Source organism: Perissodus microlepis, chromosome 9, assembly GCF_051167445.1.
Source record: "Perissodus microlepis isolate ML-2025 ecotype Zambia chromosome 9, ASM5116744v1, whole genome shotgun sequence".
NCBI classification, from domain to species: domain Eukaryota; kingdom Metazoa; phylum Chordata; class Actinopteri; order Cichliformes; family Cichlidae; genus Perissodus; species Perissodus microlepis.
Window position 1 is genome coordinate 9447650 of NC_140469.1, and position 24394 is coordinate 9472043.

A 24394-nucleotide genomic window follows, 5' to 3' on the forward strand; every position below is an offset into this window, starting at 1 on the left:
ATTCCAAAAGAGCTGGGACGCTGTGTAAAATGTAATCGCAATAGAATAGAGAAACCATATGAAATGTCTCAGAGAACTTGGGATGGGGCCATGTTTACCACTGTGTAGCGTCCCCTCTTCTTTTTTTAAAAGCAGTCCATGAGCATCTGGGAACTAAGGAGACCAGCTGCTGGATATTTTGGATATTAATGTTCTTGTTCTTGCTGCTCCGTAGTCCTGGGTCTTCTTTGTTATAGTTTTTCATTTCAAGATGTGCCAGATGTTTTTAGTTGGTGAAAGCTCCGGACTGCAGACAGGCCAGTTCAGCACCGGGACTCTTCTACTACAAAGGTTTTCAATTCAACTCAGTTTTATTTATATATATTATATATCATCAAATATTTTCATGAAATTGTGAAATATCTCATTTTCACCATTACAACACAACATCTATGTAATAGTGGGAGCTTATAAGATTTGTAAATCATTGAAGTAAGTTTTAAATGTACCTTTTGCACAGTGAATGAAATGATGAATTGCATATAGTAAAACATTCACTCAGATAAGAGACTTCAAACAAGGGCGGTTTAATGAACATATACAGCCCGTTTGAATTCATGTAAATATATTGAGCCACAGATAGATCAATCTTCAGAAGGCAAATGGAGAGCATTCGCTTTCTCTGTCAGGGAGCTAGCACACCTTTCACAGAGGGGATGCAAGAGCTGCACATAACAGATCACATGCTGTCACTAGATCAAGTGACACAGTGAGAGGGCTGAAGCGCCATAATTTACAGGCGGACAAGATGATATTGATAGAGTGTGAACAACGCTGCAACGCCCGCATGCTCGGGGGACTGCTAAAGCGTGGGTGCTCTGATCATCTGGCAAGACAGTGGGGAGTGGAGGAGATGCCACTCAGTTAGCAGATGTCAATATTAGCTAAGTGTCAATGTGTAAGGGGTGTGAATGCTGACAGCACGGAGTAACACATACAGGATGGCTAAAACAGGAGTAGTTAATTTAGTTTTGGGTCTCTTTTCTGTGTCATAAAGTAGCATAAGACTGAATACAAATGTACCTCAGGCACCACTTCGAGTTAAACAGGTACAGGTGGTTAATGTGGTGACAGGGCCACTTCCATATCCTCAGGTCAAAAGGAGAAATATTATGTAAACCATGCTGTGTGAAACATTAGATTCTTGTATGAGAGTTCATGACTGAATACGGTCACGTGAAAAAGAATGTTTTTACAGGATTCTGTGCAGTCCTGTAAAAAACTACCAGTACCTTTAGCCTCAGTAACTGGTGTCTGTTTGACTTTATCAGTCTGTTGTGTCAGTGTGGCCCAATCTTCTTTTTAACAGTGCTTCAGGTCTTTGAGGTTTGTAGGAATTCATTCATGCACAGCTCTCCTGAGGTCCTGCTACAGTCGGATTGAAGTCTGGACATTGACAGGACCATTGCAACTTCTTGATTCTTTTCTTGTTCTAGCGTTGATGCTGCACTTCAGATCTTTGTCCTGTTGGATGACCCAATTTCAATATAACCAATATAAACATATTTTTTCTTGTCATTTTTCTCTGGTTGACTGCATCTAAACAGCTGTATTACTTTAAATTATATAAGGGTCTTTGATAGTTTTACAGCAGTAAGTTAATCCAAATCATCATGGTTATTTGTAGAAAAAGCTCAGCTAGTAAAACATTTTAAACACCCAATGAAACAGGAGGAAAAACCAAGTTGATCTCTGGTGAAGAGGGTCTTCTTATAATATCCTTTTTGTTCCTGAGATTTATTCAGCTCAGTCTTTTATCTTCTTTTTCTGCCATATTTTTGGTTTTGCTTCTCCTCAGTAGCTCAGTGAACCTTACAGCTCGTTGACTTGATTGTTGACTTTAATTATGTGCTGTGACAAGACAAAAAAACTTAAAAATAAAAAAAAATCCTGGCACTGAGATCACATCTGCCATATGTGCCCAGACATTATCATGCTGTTTCTTGGACGCTCAAATGGTTAGTCATTACCTTTCAGTTCTAAGCAGCAAAATAACCCAGAAACACTCAGATCAGTTGTTTGTGCAATAAGGGAAAATCGAAGGCAGTAATACCACGGTTTGGTGCATTTACTTCAGATCACTGGGTTTTTGCATCTCTGTGTAGCTGCGATTTGAGCTGAATATATACATTTTTATGAAAAAGGTTGAAAATGCATGGCAGAAAATCCTCCATTACACTTTAAACTCTTGTGTGTTTACCCACAGTCCCCATGGACACTAATCAGAGGTATGCTGATAATTGTCATGGCTGTCCACTCTGGGACAGGAAGCTGAAACAGGAGAAGGGTGCAGAGAGGTCCGCCAGCATCCGGCTGCTAGCCATCTCTCCGGTCATCTGTGCTATGCCAGCCATGGCATCCAGAGTGAAGCCTGTGGAAGACAAAGCTGGATGCTCACAACCAAACCGCACAACCTCCCTCCATATTTAATCACACTAAATCTAAATGCAATGTGGATAAACAAACGAGCAGGCATTCCTGTTCCAACCCTGACATTCATCCAAGTCCAAATCTGCACAAATAAGAGGAGAAGAAGTGGAGATGAGGAGCTGAGATGCGGGGTGGGGATCACAGAAGTGTTTACAACCGCAAAATGCTGGAGACTAATCTTCACAGCATTGTTTGCACGGACCCCACGTGTTCAGTCATTTAATGGAAATAGACTCGGCAGTATTCATCTGCACGCATTCTTTGCATTGCATTTATATATATATACATATATATTTATGAGTGGTTATCTGCTTTAGTGCACTGAGAATCTTACTGAAAACGAAATTAAACTGGAAGATGTGCGTCTCATCTCTTCTCATCTTCTCTAATTTCTGGGCCCACTCTGAGAGCAGCCTCATGTAGCCCTGTTAATGAGATTACCAGCACTTTCTTCTTAGGGGATTGTATTAGCTTCCACATGCGGGACTCTCACATTCCAGTTGCTGTTATGTAATTCATACAATTTTTGCAACGGGCAGGTAGATCGCTCCGCTTTTTAAATCTTTCTGTAGCAGTATATAGTTCTGCTATTAACTTTTCAGGCTTTTTTTGTCTCCTCTGCAGACTTTCTGTCGTGTATTGTTTTTTATTGTGCTAGCACACCAACAGGAATCAATAAAAGTAGTCTAATTTCTCTCTCAGGTGCACTCTCCTGCTCCACATTCATGCCTGGAGCTTAATTGCATTGCTCAACAACATCACGCCAGCCATATGGGATGGAGTCTAGGTGTGTGTTGGGCCAAATAACTGTGTAAGGCTACCCAATAATCTCACACGTGGTAAAAGATGAAAAGGCAGCTCGCACGTGCTGTACTACCCCACATCTTTTCCATTTCCATTACCAAGCAGTTCACTACACTTGATCTGATGCATGTAAGTCTGAAGAGTCAGCGACTAGCATTCTAGTCTAAATCTAGTCAATTTTTCTTTCTTTCCCCACACAGAACCAATAAAAGATGAATCCATCTTCAGATAGAACCATGTGTTGGCTCAGTCATGCCACTCTTTTGGAAGAAATAGCAGACTGCAGCATACATTCGCCTTTTCCACTATTGTATCAAAGTGATCATTAAACATGAACTCTAAAAACAAGCCAATCGTGTACCGTTTTTATGGTAAAGATCACTGGGTTGTCCAGTTGTTTATAGTGTTTATTTAGTGACTGTTTGAAGCTTTATTAGGATGGAAGTAGATGCAAAAACAGAAGTATTTGTTCCATAATCAGGTAATGCAGGTTCCATAATAATTCATGTTCCTGGAATGGTTTTATCTGATAAGGAATAAATAACAAAAACATAAGAAAATACTTTCCAGGATGACAAAGTCGTTCAAAAAGCGTGAGTTCTCCTTTCCTACATTTGACAAATCAGCGGCAGCGCCGTTGAAGTCTTCCTGGTTAAAAGTTGAGTGCGCAGCGTGTCTCCAGCATATTGAACATCAGCAGATAAGGCACATCTGCCTTCGTGTGCATTCACTCATGCAGGATTTCTTCTTCAAACGCCCTCGATGCATCACTGAACAGGAGCGTGTGGCCACCCTTGACTGCAGAAAATACAAAGCAGACACATGCAGACAAAATGCTTCAGTTCAATACTGTCCTGACGTGGAAGGTGATGGGAAAGGATCAGCAGGGGCGCACCACATAGTAGTACACCACATACTTAATGCAACAGATATAACTGCTGTAAAACACTCCATTGTGGCTTATGTCAAAAGAGGGAACAAAGAGATATTAAGCAAAAAAGTATTTAAATAATATCAAATTTTATGGGACGCAAAAACGCATGTGTGCTAAGTGGAATGAAAGTGGGTTCCGTGTCTCACGCAGATATTCATTTAGTGTGTGTAATCATTAAAGCATTTAAGCAGCACCTCCCATTACTCTGTCTGTGCAGCTGGAATATTTGCAGACCTTGGACTTGATGTAGTTCTGATACTTGACGGTGAACAGGAGTTTAAAATGTTTTAGCGCCTGTGTGTGTTTAGTGTAAGTGTGACTGTATGCTTTATGTGGTTACTTCTTGCATTGCAATAGACGCATCTCCACGAGCCTATGGGTGGCAAGCGGAAGAGGTGAAGAGCTGGGTGAGGGGGAGGGAAGAGAGTCATAGAGAGATGGAGAGAGAGCGTGAGTGAGTGAGAGAGGGAGCGAGGGAGGGAGAGAGAGAGATAGGAAGGGTGCAGGGTGCGCTCCATCCACAGCCTCTCTCACTGTGTCGGACTGTCATCCCTGGAGCAGTCGCCTGAATCTCCGCCACCCTGTGCAGCGGTCCTCCTCAGCTTTCATCGGGTTTTTAGAGTTGTAGCATGGATACGATTTAGGCTAACGCGTAAGACACCACCTAACAGTCATTAGTTTCATCTAAAGAAACCTCCTGAAGCTCTCCCAGCCGAAGTCACAATAATGATGGAGTACTGGAGGCAATGCGCGCTGTGGCTGATAAACTGCAAGGTGCTCCCAGCTAACCACCGGGTTACGTGGGACTCTGCTCAGGTATTTGACTTGGCTCAAACCCTCCGGGATGGAGTCCTCCTGTGCCATCTGCTCAACAACCTCAGACCCCAGACCATCAACCTGAAGGAGATCAACCTCCGGCCGCAAATGTCACAGGTAAGAAGCGGACCGCAGCCACCCCCCATTGTCCGTTCCTCCCTTTCGTCGCCGAAACTTGGTCCCGGTTGAGAGGGCCAGACTCCGTTAGAACTGAGCGTCTTTAAAGTTTCACTGCTTTTCGGTAAAAATTGGACTTCTGCTACAACACCATCAAATCTTAACTCGACTGCAGAGCCTTCATTTGTAATTCGGCACAACGTGGTTCACAAATAAAGGCACGGTTTCAACAAATGTCGAACTTTTCCAAAGATCTTGGTTGCCGCAGATCCCCAAACTGTGAGGTTCAGCGGCGGAAAGCGGCACAAAAGCGACGGTGTCAGCTCACGTTTGTTGCCGTGTCGTCAACTTGAGGGCCTTGTCCGTGTGCGAAACGTATGCCGAAGAAAAAAACGTGCTCCTTTCCATTTCAGAGAGCTCATATTCGCTGTTTTACGGAGTGAACAGGTTTGACAGACGGAGGGGAAATCGCTAAAATATAGGAAAAAATGGACGGACTTTGGTAGCCAACTTTGCGCTGCATGAAAGTTGTAGCGTGAGCGAAAACGACCACAAGCTGACTTTCTTAAATACTGTCACTTCACTTAGTAGCTGGTGGTTGGTGGTTGCTATACACGAGACAGGTCAAAAAATGAACATGGGCTCTTCAGCAGGCCCTTTGCACATGATGTTTGTACACAGGGCATAAGATTAAGCCGTTACGTTTTCTTGTAAACGATGCTAATTAGAGATTTGTTTTAAAGAAAAGATGATTCACGATGATAGGAGTGCAGTGCTTTAAAAAAAGAAAAGAAAAGAGAAACCAAGCAAAAATGGCTTGTTTGGCTTGCCTAAGGAAGAGTAAGAGTTAACAAAGGCAACCATATAATCTCCTTTGTCTTTATTTTATGGGATAGATAGACAGATAGATGTGGCCATGTGGCTCTACTTTTATTTTGGTACCATCTGCTTCAATGACAGGACAGCTTGAACCAGGACCAGATTAATATTCACCTTCATAACAGTGAATCTGGGCGTCTGGCATGGTGACAGCACACACAGCGACATAGCCACTCACCTACTGAGTCTGCAGGCCTGTTGTAGGAGTATTAAACTGCCTGAATAACACACACAGCCGTGCACACACATTACTGTGTGTTACCTGTAATCGATGCTCTAATGCTCTCATCCACTCCAAACAGGTGATTAAGGTATGATATCTGTACCGTGATGTACTGCACGTCTGATGGAGAGGAGGGGATTAGGCTTGTTTCCTGGAAAAAAAGCACAGTCGATATGATATGCAGTTACCGCTCGTTCACAATTGAATTGGGAATCCGCTGTTTGAGCTCTGCGTCCCGGTCAAGTGGACGTTTTAAGAAAGCCTAGAAGATTTTAATGTTATCAGGGGCAGTGGAAATAATCCTTTTCAAGGATCTGCTTACACAGTCAGTTGTGTAAATCTGATCGGGGCTGTAAGAGAAGCCTATTAGTCCATTTACTGGCAGATGTTACGTTTGAATCAATGTCACTGCTCTAACGGAGAGTTATCAGTAGTTGAGTGTTGTCTGTCAGCCATGACATAATGACATGCTGTGTGTGGAAAGGTTATGAACTGCATTTACGCTCAGTGCCCGGCCTAGACTAGCTTATTTATAGACAGACTGTGTTTTATGCACGGTTGGATGGCTTACACAAACCGAGTCAGTGATGAAGCCACACTCAAAGGCAAATTAGCATTAGTAGTAGGCTTGAGCACGATCCCATACGTTTACAAAGTCCATTTGGTGATGTTGCCACTGTGTTTTTGTATTTCCCAAATTCAAGTTAAACAGTGTGAAATAGCTTTCTTTGTTAAGTCCGAGGTTTCTAGGTGGGCGTTATTTTGTTGTAATTGCTAACGCAACACACATATTGTAGTTCACCTTTTGTTTTTTGCAGTAGGGTGTGAAGTGCATTACTTCCCATTGGCTGAACAGAATATCTACGAGATCATAGCAGCAGTTCTACACCTTTATGACCTCTTTATAGGTTCAGGTATTCGAAGCTTTGGTTCTGCTTACAAGGTATTACTATGAGTAGCGAGTATTTGTTCTCAGGCTGGCATGTCAGTAAAACCATAACTCATAGCTTTTCCTTTCAAGCACATTCACACCACATGAGGCTGGATATAAACACCCCCAACTCCTCCTACATGCACATAATCTTAAAAAAAAGGGTGACAGAAGCCCCCCTACAACTTTCCTCCCTGTGTCTCCTCTAAGTTAAATTTATGAAACTGAGGGTGGAGCTGCTTCCCTCTTTCACCCTGCATAATTCATGAGGACCGTGGCAGCTACTTTATCATTGGCCAATAATAACACATGGGACGCCACTGTGGCCTCACCCATGGGACCTACGAGAGGGAAAGACAAAGGCAGTGGTAGGACAGGGCTACAAAGGGCCTGTCTAGCCTCCACAGAGGCATCTCAGAGGACATAATGGGACCTGCAGGGCTAGCCTGCTGCGTTGAGGTTGGCTGCTTTAATTAATGTATGATGCTTCAGAATCTCTGGAGAGCTCATGTGCATGATGTCGAAATCAGGAAGGGCTGCTTCTCTCTCTGCACCATTAATTGTGTTTAGGTTATTGGTAAGGTCTATATTGTGTTTCATTTCTGTTAGGAAATGGACCATGTCAGGCCATCAGAGACCCAGTAGGTCACTTGGATGTTGGATGAAAAAGCTGTGAAATGATCAAATAAAGTACCTGATGTCTGTATATTTTTATTTATATAGCACCAAATAACAACAATAGTTCACCAAGATCTTACAATAATGCAGAGAAAACAGCAGCAATCAGACGACTATGATCAAGCATTTGGCGACAGTGGGAAGGAAAAACGTCCTTTTAATAGGAAGAAATTTCTGGCAGACTTAGGGAGGGGCAACAATCTATTGGGGATTCTCAGCTCATACTAATGAAATGAGTTGATGTGTACTGTGGCTTTTTTTCTGGTGAAGGCTACTTTTTTAAAGCCTTGAGTTTAGCATTTTTTCTGTTGCTCTTAGTTCTTGGAGCCTGAAGTGGCCATATTTGGCTAAGAAGTTAGAATGCTAAGTTAACGCTAATGCTTACTTGGTTAGCAAAGTGCAACCATCAGTTATAGGGAACACAGTCATATATGCATGTTATCAACCTCTTAGGTGGTCTATTGCTACCAACTGGACAGCAAAGAATACTTTTTTATCAGGTAAAGATTCCCGACACAGTGAAAACACCACAAACACGATTACGAGGTCTAGTTCACTGACTCCAGTTAGCTACGGTGAAGCTTTGAAGACAACTGTTGTTTTAGTGGCTGATGTCTCATGTATTTAGGCTTCAATACAATGTAAATAAATGAGGTATGTAAAAATGCACCTCTGCTGCAGTTGTCATTAAAGGGAAGTTGTCCAAAAAGAGAGTAAACATGCTTATTTCTTAAGCAACGTTGGGCAATGGAAGAGTCTGTGGGGGATGACTTGTATTTAAACCTTCTAGAAAACCGCAGTTTATGTTTTGGCACTGGTGTGTAGGCATCATTTTTCAAACTAAGAGGTTGCCCTTTGGTGAAAGGAAAAAAAAAGATGTCAGTACAATGAACAAAGATTGGTTAAGTAGACATTCGTCTGTTTGTGTGTCTGGAATTGTGCAAACGGCACAGCATTTGCTTTTACCTAGCATCAGTATATCAGTATCAGGACCTAGTGTCAATATAAAGCAAGATTTTGACCCATTTTGATCAGAGCTTTTACATTGCAGGGACGACCATAATTGTAGTCTAGACACAGCTCAACCACAGCCCAAGCAGCATTCTGGTTTTCTACCCAACAAAGACCACATAATCAGTAGTTGTTTTTAGACTCAGTGGAATTCAGGCTTTAGCTTTAAGAGGAACCGTGGATTGCTTGTCATGGTGCAACCAGCAAACCCTCCCTGTGTGAGCTGGTTGCATTTGTCTGAGTGTCTGTCACAGAATGTACTAAAAACACAATAGTGAAAGGATAGGGTAAAGGACAACCAGCGACTGGCTGTGAATTTGCAAAGAACGCCATGAAATTGTTACTGCGTTGGGTTTAAAAGCATATAATTATATCATTTGATTGAAGTTGAAATCTGTCCTTGTGCCCCAAACTTGTCTAGCCTGCTGTTGCGTTCCATGACACAGGATTTTAAACTGCAACTTCAGAGTGAGAACGCTGCCGCAAAACCAACCAGCTGCTAAAAGTCTGTCAGTCAGACTGGCCGTGAGCCTCAACGTGCACAGGAAATCAGGAAATGGAATAGAGGAAGGAAGTGAAACTAAACATGTCCTCGATCAAGCTCAGACCAAAGAACGCAATTAAGAGAAAAGAAACTTCTCTCTTCACAGTGCACGAAAGAAGAAGAAGAAAAAAAAGAATTGTTCTTTATAGAATTGTCTTCAAAGATGTCAAGGCCGAGTCTTCATTTTTGGAAAGCGAAAGTGAGAGAATGACGGCGTGTGAATGGCAGTCTGGTCTAATTTTAACACGCCCCAAACAGCAGAGAGGTTTTCAGAGAGCACTGAAGCTGATTAACAGTCAAAAAAAGCAACAGAGGATGCTTTCTTAATTTTTGCGCAGATACCAGCGAAGACCCGATTAACACATTTATGAATTCTATTAATGCGATGCAGACTAGTGTGATGTAATCTCTCCATTATACTCTTTAAAACAACTAATAAACAGCAAATGTATTTATTTTAGATCATTTTCCATAATACATTTTGACAGGTGTGTGGTTTCACCTGACCTGGATATGACTCTTAAAGGTCTTGTACACATGGTACGCTTAGAGAATGGTATTATACACTATACATGGCACATATGTATATTTTATTGGACTCAGACCAAAGTTCTGTGATGCAAAACAAAGAAGCCACTTTCCCACTGTGAGCTCTGTGTACAGCAGGCTTCAAAGACTCAGGGGCTCGCGCTTCAGTTGCAGAGACAAAAGTCAGATACAGAGATTTGAGTGGGAGAATGAGAAAGACAGAGAGAGGATGTCTTCATATTCTTTTCAGTGCCTGTGCAATGAGGCAAGTCATATAAGCTGAACAAAGGGGACCTGCATCTACACAACAGATTGCGATCCTGTTTAAAGACGTGTAAGAAGGTGCCTCAGATGTCAGCATCTAAATTTGCATTTGCACGAATGTTTAGAGTAGCAAAGTTGAGGGTGAGTTTGGTGTGAAGTATCAGAGTGCAATTACAATGTATTTATAGAGGAATAAAGCTTAGTGAATGGAATATCTAATGTAGTTTTGAATAAAAAGCAAGGGTATAGACAGGAAGGATGGGGGAAAATGGAGACAGGACAGAATAGTGATATTTCACATAGTGACCTTATATTGATACAGAGACACCAAATATTGATATTTTACTGTGAAAATACTATGAAGAAAAGGGCTAATCTTATGCACCGCAATCCTGAGATAATGCTAGCCAAGCAAACTTAAATCGTCTCAACCGAAAAACAAAAGGCTGGACTGCTTACCTGGACAAAGCTTTGTCCTAATTCAGAGCAAGCTAATGGCTCAGTCACACGAGTAAAAATAGAACAAAAAAACTCACTGACAATAGTGTGACATCGGACTGATATCAGACCAATAGATTATTGATATCAGATCGATAGCAGACTAACTCTGCCTTATGACAACATTTATGGCAGGTTTTAGTGACAGTGTTGTGTATGTGTGCTTGACAATTTTATCTTTTTTGACACCGATATTGTACATCAGACAGATATTGACAAAACTGAACTCTGAGGACATAATTTCCAGTAAAGAAAAGGTTATAAATTACAATATGTGCTGTTGCGATACTCAGCATATCACAAAATGTTAAAAAGAAAAGCTGTTAGATTCAATGTAAATGCTTTATTTGTACGTCACAGACTGGCATCTCACAAAGACCTGCTCTGTGGGTTATATGGACACTACGAAGTGTGCTTTTCTTGTTATAACAAGTCTGAAAAGAACTTCTAATGTTTTTGGGGAAGTAAGAAGCTGAAGTTGAGTCTTCTTGCTTTCCAAGCACAATGAGGTTTGTGGAGTTTTATACATAGAATCAGAAAGTGTGAGTTTTATATCTGAATGAATTCTCAGCCAGCTTCCAGTGACGTCACTTTGCTTCTCTGGTATCATATCTCATTAAGGTTTTGCACTGAAGTGTACTTTTTCAGCTTTTCTGCTTCTTTCTGTTGTTATGCAGAAAATTAGCACCAGTGACCGTCCTTAATACTTAATATTCTCATCCTTATTGTATGCGCACTCACACCTGTGAGTCCGCGTTGCATGCTAATTTTGCACACGCGACTAAGCACATGCTATTAGTATGCAGTATGCAAGGGTTCAGAGACAGTCCCATGATGACTCCATCTGAGCTGTTGGAGCTCGGCTGCCCTCGTTGGTTCATTTTGAAGCAAAGATTGCACCTGTCAGAGTGTAAACACCACATTACTGCACTCATGCACGCCACGTTGTTGCAAGGCTCCACGGCCTTCCATTTACAATTCCGGTGCAGTCGCGCTAGTTTGTTCCAGCGTGTCACCCCGATGACGTGCACGTACATGTGCGGCTTTATGTACAGTGACATGGATGTAGACATTTGCAAAGACGCCATTGCGTTGCATCGCACTTGTGCACAGAGCAAACTGACCTTTCTTCCTGTCACCAAGGTAACAAGCCGAACCACAGCCAACCGGTAAAGGCTACGCTCCAGTGCACATTAAAACTATATGTAATGTATATGCTGATTTAATTAGGAGCTATTCGCTGGTGGAGAATGTACTTGCAATCAATATTTATTATGTTACTCAGTTGTGGTGCTTTGGATTCAGTTAATCACTGTTGAATGCTCTGAGAGCTTTAAGAAAGTCAATACTGTCTGTTGTCTTTACTGGCAAACAATCATCATCACAGGTGACATTCATTTTTCAAGGAGACCCTCAGCGTACAGTATGATTATGAACATTTAAAGAGGCGCATTAGCAAACAACAACTGCAGTTTTACCCTTTTTCCAAGCTCGGAAATGTCAGGATACTATCTGGAAGATAGTCGGGAGCTGCAGATGTACACATTGATGATACCAGCGTACAACCACCAACCACGCTCATAACCTTTTACTGACAGGTTTACTGTTGTAGGAAGCCTGGAGCTGGGAGAGATGGGTGGAAATGAATGGAGCTGCATATATCTGTTGTGCACATGAGGGAGATACATTTTCGTACAAGCGTACGGACCCGGAATAGAAAAGCCGTCTGCAGTTCACGAGATTATTGTCTTTTCCTGCAGGGACAGTAATGTGTAAGGTGCCCTGTGCTGACAGTGCGGAGGTGATGGATGGCCGTTGTCTGTCGGAAATGGGAATGTCTGCATTTGTGTAATGGAGACAGAGAGGGGGAGAGTCCCTGAAATAGATTAGGAGCTGTTGTGACTCAATACATGTATAACACAGCACATGCAGGTGATGAGGACAAGGGGCAAGGTCAATTAAAGGCCTGAAAGGACGAATTAAAGGCTCTAATTTGCCAGAAATAAACCTTTGTGGAAGGTGGAAACGGAAAAACGTTCAGTTTATCCTTCTAAATGTGCGTCTTTTCACAGCGTGGTTCCAAAAATAGGCCCTGCACAAACCCATATCAGTCAAAGCCCACTCGCCTGAATGGGCAGCGACACACACGCATGCACACGCACGGGTCAGATAGCCATTGACCTGGCTCTGTCAAGTAACACGGCAGAGTTGTTCACATTTTTGAACACAATTTTCCAAGAGGCAGAAAATAAGGGAGAGGAGGAAAGAGGAGGAGAAGGAGGAGGGATGCTGTCTGCTCACCATTCACGCTTCAGTGTTTGCTCATTCAGTGTGTACGTTTTATTTAGCGCTTGACACAGTTTATATGACATTCAACTTCACTTTCCACAACCCTGACTCCTTTTAATCCTGCCGAGCCGGTCACAGTTGAGTTGAAACTGCTTGACCTGCGTTGCCGCAGCCACGAGGGTTCATATCTCACACAGTAACACTAATTCACTCGGCTTATCGTCAGGGGTGGGGGCAGGGGTAAGCTTTGTGTACATGTGGGGGTCATCTGGGTTCAAACCAGGATTTAATGGAAAATGGCTTCCGAGTCACGTACTGGTGTTGTGGGGGAGGTAGCAGGGTTTTTCCCCTTTTGCCTCTTTGTTGCCACAGAGAGGCTCGGGGAGCTGTACTGTAAGCCTGCGCCTGGCTCTTTTGTGTGGATGTCAGAAATGTCACGAGAAAGACTTCCTGTCATCTTCACTTCTTCCTGTGATTTCTCACTTTAAGTATCGGGGGAGCTGAGCGTGCAGTTTAGGGCGCCATTCACCTTCATGTATGTAAATGTCATCAGGTGACGCTGATGACATTTACATACATGAATTTCAAAACTCTGCCTGGGCAACATGATGATATTTGAATTACTGATCGTTCTGGCCTTTATTTTTAGGAAACTTTAATGCAATTGTGTGGTTTGGAGCACCTCTTATAACAATTAAAGAGTTGTGGACTTAAGCTTGAATCATTTGTTGTTTAGTTGCACAAAATCCAAAGAGGGCATCAACCATTTGTTTCATAATCTTGGTTGACTGTTTAGTACCAACTCAAAACAGTCTTGCAGTTCTGTAATGCTACAATAACACTACAGCAAAGAGTGGAGTTACAGTTACGGACCGTCTGTGGCACAAACTCGGTTATTGCGATCAAATACAATGAATTTTCAATCTCACTTTCTTTGAATCAAAGACAGGATCAAGGTCTGCAACCACTTAGAGACCACTTGCAGTCTGCAGAATGACTTTGGTGGTAAAAGGGCAATAAGATGGAGTCAGTCTGATACGAGTTTGTTATTGAATGGGTTGACAACTGCATAAAGCAGCAATTAACAGTGAATAATCCAAAAATTAAAGCCTGTATGTATAAATTCGACGGTTTGCAGTTTCTTGCAAACCTTTGCCAGTCCCTCTGAGAGTCTTTACAGTATGTCAAAATTGGACCGTGATTGTTTGGAAATAGATTACCTCCCACAAAGCGACCTGTGCAATCACCTTGCAGTTGAAACCGGTCATCCAGACGAGTGTGTTGCACGCTCCACCTCTGTTTGCTGCAACTACTTGTAATCAGGTGCTGAAATGTGAAGAAAAGTAAATCATCAGCCAACCACCGATTTCTTTTGTTGTTTCTTGGGTGGTTGTGGACCTATTTTTACTCTAGTGTGACTGAGGTTTGACTCAGTGATGCTTACTATTCTGTATATTTACAATGAAACATTAATGTTAACATGGCAACTTTTTCTCATAAACAGCTCTTTGGCCGTTTATGAGACATGTACCTAATTTTTCTGTATTTTTTTGCTGTTAGGAAGGTTGTATATGGTGCAGAACATCTGCATTGAAAATAACTGGCTGCTGCATCTGTGATTCAGGCTGATCAGATCAATGATCCTAAACAATCAGCTGAAAGAACCTGTAGAGTGACGGGGGTGTCAATAAAGTGATGTGGTGATCAGAGACCATAGAAAACCAACGACATTCACGAACTTTTAACAATTTATTTTACCAGATAAACTTTTTCAACTTTGAGGGAAGGGAGTGAAGTGACTACCAGTGAGAGGGAAGGATGTAGTTGATTAGATATGACAGGGTGGTAAAAACATTAGCGGGTTACCTAAGCGACGGGAACATGGACCATCTGCTCGTGACCGACCATCATCGACAGAGTGATGAATAATGACAAAGGTTCATGTTTCTGCCATCATAAATTACCCTTTTTAAATTACACACTTTTCCATTCTTAATTCAAAATGAGCGTTTAGCTTGAGTCATTCAGCTGGGAAAAACCTGCACATTCTCATTTTCTCTCACTCTCGTTGATACCATAATGCTTGTCCCTCACAATTACTCCACATACTGAATGGAAGGATTAGCTGGAGCACCACATAGAGCTCCTGGACACACAGATGACTTTTAAAGCTCGCCACGTCCAAAGGGAGTGGGAACCAATGAGCCTAGTCACATATGAAAAAAAAAAAAAAGGTGTCGATGAAGAGGTGGTAAAGAAGTTGTCGTTAACTAGCAGGGGATATTCAGAGTCACGAGTGAATGGGAGAATAATGTGGACTGAGACACTGCGTTGAATTTTATTGTAAAGCAAAAGCTGTGCAGTTTTAGCGCACTTTAAAAAATGCGGTTACTGCTTTACACCCGAAAGAAAAGCTGCTGAATGCTCGCTGATAATATTCTGTGAGGATGAGTAAGATGATGAGCGTCTGGCTGGCTAGGCTGCCTGTTGTGATGATCCCAAGCCCAGGCGGAGAGAGAAAGGAGTGTTTTTGACAGTGTCAGCAGACCTCTGCCTGCCTCCCACCTCCCGTTTCCTGGTTACACAGCTGACAAAAGCTCCTACATGACATGGATGTGACCCGAGCGCTTGGATAGTGATATCTCACCACCGGTTATGACTTAAGAGTCTTGGCAAAAGAGCTCCACAGATCAGGCCTGCGCACATGATGTAATTCACACCGGATACAATATCTGAGTGATGGAAAGTGGCAAGACAGTCAAACACGATACACCTAATGTATATATCTCCTCTACATTTCATGGTTTCCTCTTTGCTGTCCCATTTTGCTGTCAGCAAGCAGATGACATTTGGGGATCTCTTACCTGAGAATTTGAATTCTTTGCACAAAGCTTTGGGTCCCTCTGCAAAATATGCTTTGTAATTAATTGATCATAAACAAGGTTTCTGTGGGGCGATGGCCAAACGTCTGGCTGTATTTCATTGTGTATATCTATGAGAGAATGAGACCAGGATTTCATTAAGCAACACAATCCACACAGGGCCCATAAAAGGCTTGTTGCTATGGAGCTTAGGCTTGTATCAAGGAATACATGAGCAGAAACTGGAGACTTACTGTGGATACAGGGACATATCAAAAACACTACATTGATATACAGGATTTTTTCTCTTTGACTTCCACATGGTTGGTCTCAGAAATGAAATGCACTTGTAAGATTTTAAGCCCTCCATACATCAGTCTTGTACTGTATAAACTATGCATTTTATCCAAACCTAACTGGCGTGTGTTTGGAGCTTCCTGCTGAGACTTCACAGCCTAATCAAGTCTTTAATTCCTTGTTCTCCACAATGAAGCTGTTTGCTGTTTTCACTGAAGTACAGAAATAGGTGCGTGAACATCGTTGGATGCATCTGCCTGGGATGCTGTGCAGTTTCAGTAGGAACATATTTGAATTGAAGGCTTTTAAATAAAGCTACTGCTCGTCCTATTTCGTAAATACACGACAAAAACAAGCGTGTTTGATAAGGGTCGCTGCAGGGGACACCGTGTCACAACGTCACGTCATAAGTTTTACTTGCAAAATAGAGTAAAATCTGTTTTTGGGACTGGATGTGAGAGACATAAAACCCCAAAGATACTGCAAATGTTAACCCTGTTTTAACAGCATTTTAAAGACGTTTTCAGTTCAACCAGGCTTAGTTGGGGTCTGTGGGAAAAGGAAAGACATAAAAGGAAAGCATCAAATAAATAAGACAAAGTACAAACTTCGAACGAGCCCTTATTTAGACTTATTTAGCAGGAAATCTTTGTAGAGCCTAGAACGTAACCTACATAAGTGGTCGACATCGTTGCTTTAATCTTTTGGCGGTGCATTATGTGTTAATTACCTTGTACTCCTGTCCTGGTGTTTTATATGCAGTACCAGCCAAAAGAAACAACCAACCTGCTGGGATTTTTAAAAAGCCTTTGTTGTAGTCAGTTTTTTTAGAGGCTAACATATTTCTCCCTCAAGGTTTTTCACTTTGTACATTACCTCAATTGATACAAGACAGACTAGTGACAATTGTGAAGTCACAAGCGAACAGGCCATTGACAATAGTTGCGGACTGTATCGACCCGATGTGTAGTTACATTGCACATAGTTTACGCTGTAGGTTGCGGTAAAGGTTTTCAGAGAGTTTTACGATCTAGATATAGCAACGATGTAGCTTTCCAGCCAGAGGATCGATCCCCAGTGAGTGTAGTAGTAAAGGAAGTCTGTAATCTCAGGGGACTCTGTTTACTTAAACTATTTAATTCTTGGATCTTTCTGAAACATTTTTTTAGTTCATCTTCTCTACGCACTTAGCTTCCACCTGCAAGCTAATGTTAGCTTGCGTGTGGGTTAGCCACAGATGCTAAAACCACTTTAAACTGGGATATTCTGAAGCTCTAAGTTTATTTGGACTTCATGGGTTGAGCTGCTGATTTGTGAATCTTTTCTCACATTAGGGATTTTGGCCATGCCATTGTCTCCAGCTCTCAAGTCTGTTTTTTGAGCTGTTTTGACGTTATGGCAAGGCACAATCTCTCCTTGTGCTTGCTGGATGAGGCTGCTGCCACTGGGAAATGCAGTTTGGTTGATGTTCTTGGTCTCTAAGGTTTAAGTGGGTCGACTCGTCATGTTAACATCCGCGTGAATGCTGTAACTAAAGGTTTCCCAGCAGAAGATCGCACTGAAACATGACTGATGTTACTCACCCCACCTGTCAGTGGTCTTAATGTTATGGCTGACTGGTGAATATCAGACTTTCTCTTAATGGCAAATTCAGATTTTTTGAAATTTTCTTTTAGAACTCACTCTCTCATTGGCCTGGACATGGAGTCTGGATTCATATGTACGCACACACACACATGCACACACTTACACATAAGGCCCTTCGATTCTTGCGCCCCAGAGAGTCACTATTGCAGAACAAAAGCTGCCAGTGGAACAGTTAGCGGTTGCCTCATCCTGCTCCACTCTTGTTAATACAATTCCCTCTTTGCTGTCTTCGGCTCAGTGCAGTAGAGAAGCTGTCTTTCATAATAGCATGTCCTCTGTGAAGCTGCTTCCCTTAGATAATATAGTGAGGTCCTTTGGGACTCTCCAGAGACTCCAGGCAGACAAGATGTGCTTGTCTGATAAAAGAAAGTGATGTGTACAAGTGTAAACATTCAATATTATTCACTCAGTGCTTGCTTGCTGCTCTACTCTTATCTGGAGCTCGCTGGCCGGGGGCTTTTCTCTCTCCTGTGAAGCCATCTGTAAAGTGTAATTCAATTGCGGCAGAGAGGCATTTTATATTTGATGCGTGGACATGCTCCGCACAGACAAATCTGATTCTGCGTCGTACCATGAGAGGGAAGGTGTGTCACGCACAACAGAGTAACTCTGGGCTGCTTTGCATCCTTTCCCGTGCTCCTAGTTTTCTGAGGCGACACTGACTCAATTAGTTTACCAAAAGTTGCCATACACGATTGCAGTCAGGCCTAAAGGTATGGACTCATATATGTGGTCTGTTTAGCAAACAGGAAACAGCGAATGAAATCTGTTTCCTGTGAACCTGTTACCCAAGAAGAAAAAGAAGAAGACAGTCTCCTTTAAAATACTCAAATCTAAAAAAAAGGACCTATAGAAAGATCGTGGCCTTTAAAAAAAAAAAGCTGTATTTCTCCTAAAATGCTTCCACGCAATTAAACATGGCTGTCACCTAAAGTAACCGAGTGTTTCTGCCCCTAATTCAGATGCTCCTGAGATTTTTCAGACATTTTACAAAGCTGACGGTGCTGCTGGGCAATGAAGTTAGTCTATCTTACTTCTTCAGCTGCTGATATATACACAGCAGTGCAGTGCTTTCAGTTGTCTACATTCATTGTAGACTCTGATCCCTTTGTCCTGGTTTGACCATAAGTCGTCACTGCTCAAATGCACAAGCCGAAACCACACAGCCGTTCCTGTTGTGACTTTGTGTTGGCTGTGATATTGTGTTGTCTTTGTACCTGACGTGTAAATATTGATTTACTGATAGTTCCATCATGTAAGTGTCATTTTGTCACGTAACACGTCTAATAATGCTCGGATGTAAAACAAACAAACAACCAAAAAAGTGTTCCCAGCAATTTGGTGCATAGTGGTGTGGCCAAAACCAGTACAAAATCAGAACTTTCAGAAACATCTCTTACATCAGCATCCTTTTTTTGTCTTCCATCCTGTATTAACTACAGGAATGCTAAGTCGCGGATGCTGCATGCTGGTTAAGCCCTGTGTGTTGACATCACCCCCTTTCACTCACTTAGTGCCAGCAGTTCTACAAAAACAGTGTTAAACGTCTTTTACTTAATACTTTAGACCTTACCCCCCCACCCGTGTTTTTCAGTGGTTCCACATAATATGGATAAACAGTTTCTGGGCTGAACTCCATTAAGATCACTAGCAAAAGTTTCAAGCTGCAGATGAAGCAAAACACTTGCATGCTCAGTAAATGACCTTGTTTATTAGTAGAGTTACTTATTGATCATTTGATTCAATTTTCATGTGTCAACGTGCACCCTCAGCTGTAATTAAGCTCTAAGGATCAGAAAGAGTTTCTTTTCATCTTCATTAGTGTATTTGCATTGTGCTGCTTGCCTGCTAATAACCTTGTTGCCTAGTATGGAAAATAGACGTCTGTGCTCAGCAGAAAAATTACTATAGTGGCAGTTTTTGAGGTGAAATCCTCAGATCCTCAGTTTGGTCCTCGGAAGAGACAAATCTCCGTTAGGCTGCATCAGGAAGAGCCAAATCAAACATGCTATGGTTACACCTTGTGAATAAAAGAGCAGCTGAAAGTAGCTTTAGAGTATTCACATTCAGTCTGTGGTCAGACCAAATCAGCTATTTGCTAATCTGTCATTATCAGACTGTAATATTCAATAAACAAAAGGGTAAAAAAGAGACGGAAGAAACACCCTTCATCGATCTAACTAGTGTTGAGTTTGCATAATTTGTCCACAAGAGGGCACTCTACAGTCTCCCTGTTGGCAACACAACCATGAAACAATGGCGTCAGATGTTACAGATGTCTGTTACGCGTACCGGTGGTGAGGTTTAAAACAACACTTTGTCCATACCTAGTAGAGCCCAACAGATATAGGATTTTTAAGAACAATACCGATATTTGGTCATTTTACAATGTGATATTTCGATATATGTGCCAATAATTCTTTTCCATACACATGATACATAAACAGATTTCCCTAACATTTACTATGTACGGTTATTTACTTGTTCACACTCTATCTGACTCTGTTAGAATCAGCTGGTTGTTGTATTTGTGGCGTTCCAAACACGTGTTGCCAACTGGGAAATTGCCCTCTAGTGGACAAAATATGTATATATATATATATATACACACACACATATATATATATATATATATATATATATATATATATATATATATATATATATATATATATATATAGCTACCGTGGATCGCCCCGTGCATGGGGATGGACGGCGTCAACACATTAACGAGCAAACTGCGCTAATGCACTAGTTCCCACCAATGTAATTGAGCATTGCGTGGCACATCCGACATACTGTTTTACTTTAGTCCATGACGCGCTTACCTTCAGGGTCATACGTCACATGAAAACCAAAATAGTTCCAAACGCCAGATCTGAATGAGGGTGGGGGAGGTTCAATTTGCCATGTTGCAAGGAGAGCTTAACTTCTGTCTCGCTAGCTTGCCCTGCGCTCAGTGAATCTGCGTTCGACTACTCCGCCTAGGCTGCACTGTCGAGCGCAGATCCACTGAGCGCTCAACACAGACAGCATCGTCAGAAGGAAAGTTGATAAAATAAATTAAAAATTTTGTATTGTTCGATACATATGCCTACCAAACCGAAAGCACTGTATCGAACGGTTCAATATCGATACGAGTATCGTTGCACCCCTAATATATATATATATATGTATAGGGTTGTCAGTGTTAATGCAGTGTTAACGTGATGTTAATGTGGCTTAAATGCGGCTTAAATGCATTAACGCCACCATCACGATTAACGCGATTAAAATTTTTAAAGCACTCAACTCAAACTTTGGACAAACTACCCGAAATACGTTGACAGAGACATTTCAGGGATTTTGAATCAGTCTGAGCTCCAGATGGGTTAATTGTTAATCACGTTAGCCGTGATGATGGTGTTAACGCGTTTAAGCCACATTAACGTGTTATCGCTGAGTAAGCCCTTACATGGATTGATCTGCTCGTTAACGCGGATTAGCCCGTTTTAATGCATTAACGCGGATCAATGTTAATTGATCGATTAATTGATTAATGCTGAATAATATATATAAAGAGATAAATTTATATAGATAAATCTATTGGACAATATAAATGCTGATACTGATAGATTGGCAAATAGCGAATATTAGCTGATAATATTTAAATATTGTCTGGCTCCAATAGCTAGTGCCAATACCAATAAATGCTTCTGTTTCCTTCAGTTTTTGTACTTATTTACTTCCAACTTTATACCAGGGAAACAATAAACCTTCAGTTTAAAAATAAATAACGCTAGTGTAACGTCTTTCAGCTCTTTCTCAAACTATCTTTCAACATTTAGCCACTTTGAAACTAATTTAACGCAGCACATTGTCCAAAGCTGAAATGGAGGCTGAACATAAACACACCACAACAGTATATACAGATGTACTTGCCTGTGCGCCCAATATTATCAAATGAACAAGAGTTATGTTAGTAATGTACTTTTGAATTTGGAAATGCAGCAACTATAACCAGCCAGCTTGTATGTTTGGTGATTGTTAATGAGCTGTGTTTGAAGCATTGCTTTTTAAATTGTATTTGAAATAACCAATTTCTCTTGGCATTTTAGCTTTTAACTTGCGCTTGTGCAGCAATTTGCTGAAGATAAACATCACAATCATAACTTTATGGAGGTTTTGACTCAGTTTAGACTGTGAGATCCAGATAATGCAATGACATAATTAGTGTATACATGTGACATGTGCAGTTAGCCAACTATTCAACTGATAAGTCAATAATAAGGACGTTTCTTAAAATTTCTGTTTCGTTTACATGACGATAGCAGAGACGATGTACTGTATGGGGAGGAGTAACCAAGATCTCGGCCTTTCTCTCCCTTCTTTGTTGAATTATCTTTTCCTTTATTATGCAGCGCCCCACTGCCTTATTTCAACAGCAGATACATCATATTAGTGAAACACGACGCCTTTAAGCACAGCTTCCCCCCTCTCTCAGAGCTGCGGCCCTCCATTGTCCTAAACTGCGTGGCCTGATTTGACAGCGAGAGTGAAAGCTGTCAAGCACTATCCAAAAAGCAGAAACTGTACGGTGATGTCATAAAGACACGCGCACAGACATGCAGCCATTTGGAAAGAAAAGTGAAACATCACGATACTGCCTGTAAATTTATTGTCCTGCCACTGACACATGAACCCTTTCTGTCTCCCTGACACAGTTCCTGTGCCTGAAGAACATCAGGACTTTCCTGGCAGCGTGCAGCGACGTCTTTGGCATGAAGAAAAGCGAGCTCTTTGAAGCCTTTGACCTCTTTGACGTCAGGGACTTTGGAAAGGTAAGGCACGACTGCTACAGGCCCGATAAAGAACGTGACGGAGGCTTTGGCATCGGCAGCCTGCATCCACCCTCGCTGTGTGCGCCAGCTGTCCCCAAAGACTGTTCTGAATTAGTCAAATGTGCTGTTACACCCACTTTTGCCTTTGTCTTTAAGTCACGCAACTTGGAGCTACATTTTTATTAGTCTTTCAGTGATTTCTTTCTTAAAAGGCAGACTTGGTCTTTGTGAGAGCATCTGAAGTGTAATTAGAAGACACCGGTTTTCCCATCACAGGTGCTAATAAATGCAGTCTGAGGCCACAGTTTGGCTTGCTTCACACTCCCAAATCACGAGCTAAAGCTGAAGTCAGCAACATGACCCAGCACTTTAATCGCTTCCTCTCATTAAAGTAAAAAAGTCAGCATGCAGACGTTAAACGGGGGGGGGGGGGGGGTTAAACGTCTGGCCTCCGGTTCGTTACTTTGATAGGGCTCTCAGTCTTCACTCGCAGGGCTGTGGAAGCGTCTGCGGCTCTCCGGCAGCCCTCGGGAAGTCCCCAGGAGGTTAATTTAGAAATACCAGGCTTGAGCAGAAAGAGGGTGCTGCTGCATTTTGGTGCACACGATGTGTTTACAAGATGACAGGAATGAAAAGTTACTCTGAAACACTAACTACTGGAGCACTGCGAGCTCACTGGTCAGGTGGCAACACTTGAGAGGTAAAAGTTAAAATGGGGTACTTCAGAAGAGCACAGCAGCAACACTCAGTGCTCACCTTGTGTTAGAGTTCAACTCTGTGTTTCAGCTACACTTTCACAGCTCGCTTTGAATTATTGGAACATAATGAAGATCTTCTCCATCTTCTCTCTAGCTTTTGTTTTTAAACTGGTGTACTAAACTGAATTAAGTAGCTGAGAAAATTAAGCCAACCATTCATTAAGTCAGTTATAATTAAAAGATATTTGGACTGAGGCATGTTCCTTTCTTTATTTCCTGGTAGAGCGAAATACAAATACAAATCTGTATCCTTGCTTCTCAGAAACAAACAAATGTTAAGGAATATCAGGATTTTTTGATTTATGCTTGTAATTGTACATTCTCATATTTTACTATTCAAATGTTAACTCCTGTCCTTCTAATAGGATAAACACAGATTTGTACAGGGCTTCAGTTCTGTGTTAACCAGATACGATTTGGTGGCAGGTCCATGCTAGCTGTTTTGTTTCTAGTCTTTATTCTGGGTTAGCTAGCTACAGCAATGTGAAAGAGAACGGTTTCACAGGATTGTATAAGGTCCTGTGTACCCTTACTGACTCCATAGGAATTAAGAGGTTAAGTAGCAGATCGATTAACTGATCATCAGTGAGTGTGAGTACCTCTATAAAGCGGTCTTGGCAGTTTGTTGGTCTGAAGCGTTCATACCAAATCATCACCCCTCATTGTGTGTGTTAACACAGTGTCACAATCTTTACAGGAATGGACGTCCCAGTAGAGTCGCCATAAGGTCAGAGCCTCATGTTCATGACAGTACAGTTAGAAAAAGACCGAACAGGGATGGCTTGCTTTGAAAGATGACCAAGAAAAAGCCTCTTCGCTCTATAAAGAACGTGGCAGCGCAGCTTATGTTTGCAAATCAAAATCTGAACAAGCCTCATGACTTCTGTAACAACATCCTTTGTACGGATGAGACTGAAGTGGTGATATCTGGCCATGATGATGTACAAGCACCACATTTGTTAAATGAATGGCCTCAAACCTCAACGAGCTGAGGCGATGCTGTAACGAGTGGGTTGTGTTCCCTCC

The 24394-nt window shown here is 41.8% G+C and overlaps 1 protein-coding gene across 3 annotated transcripts in view; it reads left to right on the forward strand.

Moving 5' to 3' along the window:
* The first annotated feature begins 4628 nt into the window (after window positions 1-4628).
* Window positions 4629-24394, forward strand: part of vav3a (vav guanine nucleotide exchange factor 3a) — a 94243-nt gene continuing 74477 nt past the window's right edge. For 2 of the 3 annotated variants that reach the window (XM_084938931.1, XM_084938933.1), the window contains exons 1-2: window positions 4629-5140; window positions 22494-22610. In XM_084938931.1, the coding sequence (XP_084795057.1) occupies window positions 4934-5140; window positions 22494-22610 (324 nt within the window). In that variant the 5' untranslated portion in view covers window positions 4629-4933. The remainder of the gene's footprint in view (window positions 5141-22493; window positions 22611-24394) is intronic. The other variant, XM_084938932.1, reaches the window with a different exon arrangement.